General features: G+C 40.2%; 1 protein-coding gene across 1 annotated transcript; it reads left to right on the top strand.

Annotated features, from left to right (window-relative positions):
* The first annotated feature begins 4738 nt into the window (after positions 1-4738).
* On the top strand, positions 4739-7053 carry LOC128754560 (transcription factor LBX1-like). Its single transcript, XM_053857267.1, has 2 exons — positions 4739-5226; positions 6581-7053. Exons 1-2 carry the CDS (start codon positions 4899-4901, stop codon positions 7051-7053), a joined length of 801 nt encoding a protein of 266 aa, XP_053713242.1. The 5' UTR covers positions 4739-4898.
* The last annotated feature ends 4612 nt before the right edge of the window (positions 7054-11665 follow it).

Genomic DNA, 11665 nt, shown 5'->3' with positions numbered 1-11665 from the left:
GTAACAGCAACACTGCCCCCCAAGGTTTCCAGTGATACTGTACTCTTCGGTCCGTAACCAAAAGCTTTGTGGAAACGTGCAGAAATATGGATGAAGATCATGGACAGAGGGCTCCGTCTGGATCCAGATCCATATCTAACATTGAGCATAAATCGACCTTAGTGTGCCGCCCGTCATAGGTCACTATTTTCAGAATAGCAGGAGGAGAAGGAACTTCGTCCTACTGGCTTGTGCTGCAACTACTAAGATGTTTGCGGGTTAAAATCCATCTCGAGACACTCTGATGTTAGTGTCGCGAGTCATAGTCTCTCTGTAAATGGACAAGGTGGCTCTGGCTTCACACCCATGTAGCTTGGATAACCGATAACCAACAACCAACCATGACTCAGGAAAAGTGAAATGAGCGGATGTAAATGGACAAATGTACTTCTCCATGTCCAGTCCACTCCAACTATGGATCTGTAGTTGGAACATTTGCATTGCTCCACAGTGTCTCAGTGAGCCAGTGTCTCCTGTTTGCCTGCTTCTAAGATCTATGCCAGCCTGATGTCTGTAATAGACAGAGACGGAAGGTCTGCTGTTGTTCACAGAGGAAGTGATGAAGAATTGTTGTCAGAGCCTTGTCTGGCAGCACAAGTAAGTCACAGAGATTTCTGCTTTCATATACACCTCCAAACATCGACTTACCAATCCACCTCAATTAAAGAAGTGAGAGTGGAATAAAGCCAGGAGGCTGGAAAACAAAAGGATTGCTGTCATAATTCTGCTCTGTTCTCCTCCGGCAGTTTTTATTTGCACCAGCAGTGAATAAGCTTTAGCACCCTGGTCATCTCAAATAACACAGTCCTTCAGCCTCGCCGCCTGTTTTATGACAAAGTGCAGATGAGAAGAAATGAACATCGGGATGGTGCGTTTTCACTAGATTAGTCAGTGAAGAAGAGCACGGATGAACGTGTGAATGTCGACTTGAAACAGACAGTGTTTGGTGGTTGGCCTCACGTGTGCACTTCCTGTAAATTAGGAATACTTATGTTCAGGCTACAAGTATACAGGCCCCAAACCACACCAGTATGATGAGGGGTGTTGCGACCGTCTGTCGCTGGCAGAGAGGAACAGACCACATGGTCCAGATCCAGATTTTATCGTCGGCGGAAGGAAGGGCTTGGCACTCTGCTTGCCCAAAACGATTTGAAATAGTTTGTGTGTGAATCCAGGCAATGTGTATGTTTTGTTCATCTACTGCACCATGAAAAGGCTTTCTTTAAGGCATGAGGAGCACTACATTATGTTCTCCCCACGGGGGAACTTCTGTCTGGCTGTGCTTTTTTTGGGAGACTGTGCACCTGTTTCTACTTGCAGTTGGCATAGCTTTATCCACTGAGTCCCTCTGTTTACTTCCTGTCTAGAAATGACCCTAATTGATATCACTGTCCATGTGGGAGCGTTTTGTGTGTTAAGAAAACATTAATTACATCTCATTCTGATGCACTATGAATGATTAAAAAAAAAATGCCAATATTGGCATTGAATATATTTTGGCGGTATCATGAAAAAAGAAAATAAAATCAACAGTAGTTATTGTGTCATATTAATTATAATGAAAATGTTCTGTTTAACTATGACAATAATAACAGAAATAAAAGAAATTAATAAATAAACCTTTGTTTTCGAGTGAATGGTTGATATATACTATGACAGTGCCAATTTTTAAACATTGCTTAAAAAAAACCCATTAGTTTCAATATCCCATTTTCCATTTTGTTTTTATTTTTTAATTATTTCATTTACTTTTTTTTTTTTTTTTTAGGATTAATAAGCTCAGGAACAATAACAGCTAATTTTAATGACATATATGATAATTTTATAAAGTGTTGATATTAAGTATTGCTACATACTATGGGAAGTATGAATTCTGCTTTTTTTTAAATGATAAAAAGGAAAAAAGGAAAAAAAGATGTATAAAAAAATACATATAACCCAAATATATTATCCAAGTAAATATATCTTAGCATCTGCTTCAATTTTTGTAGTTATTTTATTTTTATTTTATTTTAATTTCTAATCAAATTAAAACGTAAAAAAAATGTAAGAGACTATTTTTGCAGTGGCTCACTCTTTCTCAGCATAAGTCAGCCAGATACACAAGTTTTATCCTCCAAAATGAAACATTTCTATTCACCTAATTACTCAATTGCTGCTGCAGCTGAAAAATAACACCATTTGATGTTTGATTATATATATATATATATATATATATATATATATATATATATATATATATATATATATATATATATATATATATATATATATATATATATATTTGACTTGAATATATGTTTTTTGTGCATCTATGCTTGCAAACACTTGCAAAACACATTTTAAATTTCATCAGATGAAGCCAAAAAATTTTATTTAAATCCAATCGCACTTAATGTTTATACAAGCAATTGGCCATTTTAAAATGGAGGCTAAGAATTAGACAATCTTTACCGAAATATATATAAATGAATTCATGTGTATATAATTAGCTGCACCACAAACTGCATGACGATGCATTAGATAAGTAATAATGATAATATCCATCATTATTATTGTTGTTATTGAATATTTTTCCATTAAACAGTATAGTATTGTAGCTGGAGTTGCATGGAAATAATGTGTAGAAGCCCAAAAGGGCTGAAGGTGTCAGATGCAAGTGTGAAAATACTTTTGATTTGCGTGATTTAACCCTCGAAGGTCAGGTGAGGACTCCGAAGAAGATTCCAGGCCGGAATAAAACCAGGAGCTGGTCACATCAGTGATAATGGTTGTGCAGCAGTGAAGTCAGCCGTCAGGGATTTGTCAAGAGCCTGTTATTACATCTCTAGTCAGATAAAATATGGCCGCCTCTCCAGAGATCCAAGTGGAAGATAAATCCGCTCTCGTCCAATCAGACCTGCCTTCGCCGCTGCAGCGTCCAATGAAGCCCCTCCAACACTGACCTCTGATAATGACCTGTGATTTATACAAACCCCTTTCCCTCCGTCTCTGTATCTATATCTGGTGACATGCGGAGTAACAGGCCTTTGGGAGAGGGCAGGCGTGACACCCATCTTTGGGGTCTCACAAAATGGCTACAATGTGGACGTCCTCCCCTGCAGCTGTCTAATCGTGGAGGCTGCCGCCAGAGTCTCCTGCATGAGGTCACTCACACATGCTGCAGTGGCACTAACAGAGCTGACCGACTAAATCAACACCTGCTTGGGAAGAGAAAGGCCTCTGAAGTAAAGGATTTCAATTAATGAATCAAGAACCTACTGAAACGTTGGTCTTCACTTGGATGCGGAGACTCATTGGTGGGGTACTTCAGTGCCATGGATTTCAGTCCTTTTATTGGATCCACCAAAATATGATGGTACAAGACAAGAAAAAAGACCCTAGAATGTCTGTTAATATACTTAAAAATATATTCATTTTGAATGAAAAAAAAAAATGATGAAATGAATTCAACATTAAACCAAAGCACTGGACTTTTTCCTTCTGAAAAAAAAAGACATTTAAGAACAAAAATATTTATATATTGTTTAACTGTAAATCGTTGTTCTTTTATTAAATAGGCGAAATAAGGAAAATAAAGTCTCTAGCCGCATTCTTTGAATCCTAACACCGTTTGCATATGTAGAATTTATACGGTTCTAACAGTTTAAAATGGTGTTATTTTATTGAACTCAATAATATTTTTTATTGCATTTTAAAAAATGGTGCCTGTAAAATTACTTTATTTAAAATAAATAATCAAATTGTGGGAAGGAACATTCAATTTTTTTTCAAAACTTGTTTTTTTCTTTTTTTTGTCGCGATGGTTTTTGTATTAAACGAATTTGGGGATTTTTTTTTAATGATAATAATAGATTTTCCTGACGTTTTTATCGTGTTTTAGAATTAGATGACTTTTGTTAATATTTTCGCGCAGTATTTATCGTTTCGTCATCGACATTAAAGTGAATATTGGTGAGAATCGTTGTGCTTTGATTTCAGGTAGAATTGCACAGCATATTAAATATGGTTGTGCGTCTAAAAACCCCGGAGTTCGAATTAAAAAAAATACGGGTTTGACGTAGATTCAGGTAATTGTTCCATCCCCGCTCTTACGCGCGACCGCATCTCCGTCAGATGAAAAGCGCTACCCAGTTTTCCTGCGTCTTCTAAATCACCTCGTGAAACCTGGAGGAATTTTTTTGGAGTCTTTTGTAGCTTGATATAAGAGCAGCAGCAGAGTTATGGCCCCAGAGGAGGAGGATGAACCACCAGAGCTGATCCGCGGCTGCTGTGCTTCACCTTCACCGAACAAAGCATCTCCCCGCATCTGGGCAGAGTGAGACCTCCCTCTCATCGGAAGTGATATTCACATCACCACTCTCCATCCAAAACGGCGGCTGAAGATGAAGTTTGTTCCGTGCGTAAAAGAGCTTAAATATGCGCCCGGTCTCTCTCCCCCCTCCTCAAACTCTCTCTCTCTCTCTCTCTCTCGCCCCCCTTCCTCATTTAGCCCTCGCACCTACTGTGGCTCCTCGGCTCTCGACTAAATTAGAGCAAAGATGATAAGACGCATTATAATTCCGCCGGGCTCCTCCTCCTTCCAGCCATGCGCCCTAATTAATGGGACACCCCCAGTCGCAAAAAGAGCCGCACTGGACTGCAACATAGTCAAAGAGTGAGACGGGGAGAGGGTGAAAGTGCCACTGGAAATAATTGATTAGCTCCCGATCAATGAGAACTTGTTAGTAATCGTCAACTCTTTTGGATCTCGCCATTTTCACGGAGGCGCTTCGCTCCTGCGGACTGTTTTTGGGGGGCTTTCTTTCTTACTGGTATGTGAATCGTTTTCAAAAAGCTTTCCGACGAACGCGACAGCAATGATGACATCCAAAGAAGTGGCCAAGTGCGACGCGGCGGAGAACAGGAGGCGAAGTCCGCTGGACCACCTGCCGCCCCCGGCCAACTCCAACAAGCCGCTGACCCCCTTCAGCATCGAGGACATCCTCAACAAGCCGTCGGTGAAGAGAAGTTACACCATTTGTGGCACCGCTCATCTCATCTCGTCCACGGAGAAGCACCGAGCGTCCAGCATCCCGCTGACCAGCCGGCCGCTGCTCACGCAGACGTCGCCGCTGTGCGCGCTGGAGGAGCTGGCCAGCAAGACCTTCAAGGGACTGGAGGTCAGCGTGCTGCAGGCGGCCGAAGGTAAACACCTTCCACAGGGATCTCCTGGTGGAATATGGGCCCGAAATGTCTAGAATCTAATATGTGACTTTCCGTGACGCGAACCAGCGTAGTTTCGCACTACTATTACACTATTTAAAATGTCTAGTGCCACCAAATATACATGCTTTTTTCACCTTTAAATATACTTGTTCGGTATCGTGGGCCTATCTAAACCCTGATCTTATTATAAATAACAAATATAATGGTGTTTTTTTTCCACGTGTTTTCGCTTAAGATGCATCGAGAAAACTTGAAATGCATCCAATAATAATAAATATTTATTTTTATTATTGATTATCATAAACTGAATTATAAAAAAAAAAAAAAAAAACTACACTCTAAAATTATTGCTGCATTCAATACTCACGTGCCGCAAAGACACATTTTCTGTAATCTTCTTCAGCATCATACGTCAATTTTGCTGCGCTTTTATTAACATTTTATTATAAATATTCACATAAATAAAACGCTTGCATTTTACAGCATGTACAAATCAATTCTTTAAATGGCAGTATTGTTTTAAATATCTATAAGTAGATGGTGAGGAAATTATATTTAGAATTTTGTTTTGTTTCTATTTGGTGTCTTGCTTTAACGGTGCCCTCGTCGATTTCCTCTGTTGAGGTGCAGCGACACAAATACCTTCATCCTCTCAAAGACATACGCCACTGTGAGACAATGGGGATTTAAATATACGTATATATATTTTTCAAGTAGTCGCACAGAGACAAGACGAAGAACAGCAGCAAAACAGACAAGATCAACAGCAAATCTAATGAATTTCATTTCACAAAACTGTCAAGGAGACGATTTAGAACTGAGCCGTCGTTACAGTGCAATAACTGTACGTCAATTATTCATTATAAGAGCCATTGTTGGGCCCAAATCATATATATATTTTAGATCAAAATAAACGGTCTGGCGTCTGCACAGTCACTGGCAGTCGAAAGCAGCAGTGAAGATACATTTTAGAGCCACCGATTTTCGATCATTATCTAGTATTATGAGGTAAAACAACGACGTGGTTCACATTTCCTTCTGGCACAGGCTTGTTTTAGCTCACACACACACACCTTTCATTCTCACACATTAACTTGATGTTCATTGCAAATGAAAGCGTCTCTCAAAAGGCTCAATAGAAGCCTTGATAATTCATCAGACTCTTCTTGCGACGGCGATGTTTTTCTGTATTGGATGCTTGTTATTATTATAACATTAGCAGTTATTGTTTCTGGCAGAAATGATTGGAGGCCAACTTAATCGCGGTTATGAGCCTCACTTGTCATAGTGCTGGATGCTCGATGGGAGTCCTAATCCGTGTCTCATCCTCCAGGCCGGGATGGAATGACTCTGTTCGGCCAGAGAACGACCCCGAAGAAGCGTCGGAAGTCCCGAACCGCCTTCACCAACCACCAGATCTACGAGCTGGAGAAGCGCTTCCTCTACCAGAAGTACTTGTCCCCGGCGGACCGGGACCAGATCGCGCAGCAGCTGGGCTTGACGAACGCTCAGGTCATCACGTGGTTCCAGAACCGCAGGGCCAAGCTAAAGCGCGACCTGGAGGAGATGAAGGCGGACGTAGAGTCGGCCAAAGCCATCGGTCAGGTGCCGCTGGACAAGCTCGCCAAATTGGCCGATCTGGAGAAATGCGCCAACGGCACGCTGGGTCACCCCCGCCCCGAATCTCCCTGCACCCGGGCGGGTCAGCAGGAGCTCAGGACCTCACCCATGTCTCCATTCTCTGACCACACGACGAGCAAGGAGTGTTCCGAGGACGAGGACGAGGAGATCGACGTGGACGACTGATGAAGCAAACACCGAAACTGAGAGACGATTTATTATATAAAAAAAAAAAAGAAATAATGTTGGACTTGTAACTTACTATCAGAACATGTACCAAAATGTAATGACTTTTATATCCGTGGAGCATGAACACACCACCAGGAATATGCAGTGGAGTTTGACTTTATCCATCCGCTCAATCAAAGCAATATTCTTATTTTTGTACACACACACATGCCAACCACACACACACACACACACACGCACACACACACACACACGTACACACACACACCTGACTATACTCCAACACCAGTTTCTGCATGGAAGTGCATGATTTGCTTTGTGATTATTTATTTTTCTATTTTAATTTAAGTGTATTTTCTTTTTCCTTTTCCTTTTATTTTTTTGGATCCAAATTCGTCACTGCCTCCTCTCCCTCCTCTTCATCATTTGTTTGCTGCTGCGCATGATGAAGGCGTTTTACGGTATCGACATTAATATTGCGGTGATTTATTATTGTTTTCTTTTTTCTAGATGATTTAGACTTATTGTTTGGAGACAATAATAGATTTACAGTTTGTTATATTTTGTACACCTGTAAGTGCCTTTCTAAAATCAGGACATTATTTGAGAACCAATGCACAGACTGTAATGTATATAATGGGAATAAAAAATGCTTTCTGAATATTCTGGTTTGCAGGTTTTAATTCAAAAATATGCGCGTTGATAGTGAACCGAGAGAAGCTGATGTTGCTATGGCAACGGGGCTGTGGCATGTCTGAGACTTGGGTGCTACAGCTGATTTATAGATATTTTCTCTTTTTTAATGCTATATACATTAAAAATCATGATAGTAAGTGACGTGTTGCGCATTACGCCTGTGTCCACCACCAAATTATATTGTTTTGGTCGTTTAAACAACTAAAACAGCACCAAACATGGCACAAAATCATTTCAATTTAAATCAAACCAACGTTTAAGGGTCTGTAGAACTTGGTGTGTGGTGGTTGCCATGGTTACACCAGAAGCACGGACTCGCAATTAATATAACAAATTGCTCTTTTGGAAAAATACGAAACACATTTGATAGGTACTGTTTTATTTTTCTATAATTACATCGCAGTTTATTTTTTTTTTCTATCGGGGAGGATGATAACGACTGAATGAGAGGATGGTAGGAATCCGTGTGTGAGTGTGTTTGTACAATAATAACGCAATAACACATCTGCATTTCAAATCGCAGTAACGGTAACACGCACTGTGGTCGCTCCGCTATTTCATATTATAATCCCAAAGTATGTGTCTCTTTGTCTCCTTCCCCGCGAGGATGCTCGAGCAACATATTGTGGTCTGAGTCGTCACATCCCCTTTCACGCCCTAAATGCGTATCGTGCCTTCTTGACCCTCAGACGTGTTTCTCCTTTCTTGGCAAAAATTTATGTGAGAAACACAAATCTGGTCCCGGGGTAGGAAAAAAAACAGACGAGGATGGCACAAAAACCCCGAGTTTTGGGCCAGATCTGTGAGCCATTATAAGGGCTGTTTTGTTCTGCGGGACTGGGCCGTAATTTTGTGCGCAAAGCATGAAAAGTGCGGACAAATGAGCAGCGATGCCTGATGGGAAGAGTCACAAAGAAACAGGGCCGGACCCCCGCAGGCTCCAATACTGAGACAAGTGTGACCCACCGCATAAAAAGGACGCAAACGTTTGGAGGCCATATGGTTTTTGAAATTTCCTCACAATTTGAGACAATTTGATGGATTGAGTTAACCCTCCCTTGAAACAGTTTAAGTGAGCGCAAACAAAGGCCATAATGGCGACATAGACTCTCCCTTCATGAGGGCATCTGCGGCTATTAATGTCCAGATCTTTTCTTGGCCTGGCGTTTTGAACAAGTCAATGAATTACAATGAAACTGCCCCTTTTTGTGAGTGGCTTGTCTCCCTCTGCTTTTTAGCGCTGGAATAATATGCTTGACTTTTGTCCAAGAAACCTTCTCTGAGCAAGAAATGGATTTCTGTTGGAAGGGTTTTTAATGTTAAGTAGGCAAGCCCATAAAGAGTTTGGACTGTGACATTTATGCCAAAAGTCTGGTTAGGGAGTCCTTTTGTTTGTTTTCTTCTCATCGGACCCCTTTTTTCCTCTCGGCTTCTTTTGTCTTTAAAGAGTTTAATGAAGCTGAAAACATGGTGATGTGAGAGAAAGAGTGTCCAGAGCAGGAACTGAAAAGGCTCCAAGTCTCGTTTAACCTTCTTTGTCCACAGCGATGATAAGTGGAGCTGTCTTGTTGTGGGGCTTCTTTTATGCGCCTCTTTTCATCTTTTATCCGGCCAAAGTTGAGTAAAGATCGCGATCCAGTTAAGTTACTGCAACGCACTTGTCAATTAGCGCCCTGAAGTTGCGACACATTCGCCAAGCTAGTTTCATGTCCTGCTAAGCAGAGGTCGACAGTGGAATCTTGACGTCATTCAAGTATATTTGTTTCACAATCCTCAGGCTTCCGTTTTTAACTTTGGTAAAATGCGCTGCTTCCACCTCAACTGAGCGTCGTCCCTCAATTGAGTGGAGGCTGTTAAACCGGACACCACCACATGTCAGGGTTTCACAATAAAGACCAGGGTTTCAACGTTTTCCTGCAGGCCACCTGAGTTGAGATGCTGCCCTGCTCTGTGGCACATCGTTCTCAATGTGTGGTCTGCAGGCCACAAAAGAGGCATGGGGTTCTTTTGAGGCGGCCAAAACAATTAAATGGATAATAATGATAATAATAAGAACAATCAGAATCATAAGAATAATTGTTAAGAATATATTGTAAAAATTAAACACAAGAAGAAAGCATGCAAAAATGTACGTCCATCAATAAATTGAATAAATGATAATACAAATTTATGACTATGGAATTAACATTTTAACCCATATAAAAATACAAAATGTGCCAATCTATTAAGCAAATTAACTTTGTTATTGCAATAATAATAATAATAATAATACATTGGAAAGTAAACAGGATTAATATTAAAAAAAACATAATGAAGAAAAAAGACAGAAAAAACTTTGAGGTAACAACAACAGTGGAGCAGTTGCACAGAGATTCACTTAAATAAGACTAAATACAAAAATAAGTCAAATATATAACGAAAATCAAAGCATTGTAAAATATTTTGGGGGAAATTTGTTTATATGATTTTAGACAATCATGTGGCCCGGAAAAATTGAGATAATGTTGATGCTATTTTGAGTTATTTTCCAATAAAGCATTTGAGAATTCTAAAAATAGGCCTCACTGAGTCTACATTCTGCTGTCAAAAGGGCCTCATGTGGCCCTTAGAATACTTTTTGCACCTAAATTAAAACAAATAAACAAATGAATAAAATTATTATTTGTTATAGTACTTAACTACAGCCACATTGCTGTTTTGGCGAAATATGAAATATGGACAACATTTCCATGGAGTGTGTGAGCGCGTGCGTGTGTGTGGTCTGAATCAAGCATATTTATGAAAGGGGAGTGTTAAGGCAGCCTAAGTTTATGGATTCCCCTTGTTTATTTTATGAGCACTGGTCAGGCGGCCCACTGATAAGTAATACTACCATCTGAGGGACCCCATGGTGGTAATTAATCTGGAGGTCTTAAGTGTATTTCAGTATTTCACTTCAAGATGGGGAAAAAAATCACTACTTCAATCGTCCGGAAAATTGAAGTTTGATGCATGAGTCCCTACTGAAACAATAGTAGGGTCCCCCTCTGTGTGTCATCTCCTCCCCGCGCTCCTCTCCTGTGTGTTGTTCTGCTATCCTTGGTCAGTGAGGGAAAGTCTCAGGTGCAAAACACTCTCTGCTCGAGTGACAGCACTGAGAGATGGCTTCCCATTTGTTGATTAAAAAAAAAAAATTCCATGTAATAGTAAGAGATTACTCTGTGTATGTTGAAATAAAGGGAAATGGGAGGAAAATATTTAAATCATTTTGGATCGAGAAAAAAACAATTATAAACGAAGCAATTCTTCACATTGTAATATGATCGTCGCTAATTTTATTTCAGTTCTGCATTATATTTACAACGTTATGTAATGAATATAAAGAGCCGCGAGAGCGACTCTATATTTGCCTGCAGTTAAATGACTCCATATATCTAAATGGAGCCGAATAGCAGAGTTTTAATCATAACCTTCCTGTGGAGCCAGTTAATACTTCAAACTTCAATTTTACGGGCGATTGAACTAAGCATGTTCCTGACAGAATTGATGTATGTATTAATTTCCTTTAACTGTTGATTAATTAGGCTGCGCTGAAGGCTCGAACGGAGCGGTTTGTCTGGAAATTTGCATATTAATCAAATCCTAGTTGATCATTCAAATAAGCAGGGCTGTGTGATTTAGAGATGTAGCGGAAAACACGGGGCAGCGAACATAACAGCACTAAATATATTGTCTCAGACTGTTCGCAGCCACGTGTCCACTAGATGAAAATCTCACTCGCAGCGAGAGACTGTCTGACTGTTTGGATTTAATTGCTAATTTAGTTTTGTAGCACTAAATAATAGATCAACATGATTACAAGGCAGCAGCAGAGGAGTGGGGGCGGGGTAGTGGGGGGCGGGCGCAGTGTGTGAATTAAAGGTAAACAAGCGGC

The sequence above is a fragment of the Synchiropus splendidus genome, chromosome 2 (genome assembly GCF_027744825.2).
Source record: "Synchiropus splendidus isolate RoL2022-P1 chromosome 2, RoL_Sspl_1.0, whole genome shotgun sequence".
Classification (NCBI taxonomy): Eukaryota; Metazoa; Chordata; class Actinopteri; order Syngnathiformes; family Callionymidae; genus Synchiropus; species Synchiropus splendidus.
The sequence above is the reverse complement of the archived record's forward strand: the minus strand, read 5'-3'. Positions and strand labels throughout refer to the sequence as shown.

Excerpts from the sequence above, each read along its gene's own strand:
- LOC128754560 (XM_053857267.1), top strand. The coding sequence starts at position 4,899 with ATGATGACATCCAAAGAAGTGGCCAAGTGCGACGCGGCGGAGAACAGG. Across the intron at positions 5,227-6,580 it reads CGTGCTGCAGGCGGCCGAAG|GCCGGGATGGAATGACTCTG; the intron begins GTAAACACCTTC and ends CTCATCCTCCAG.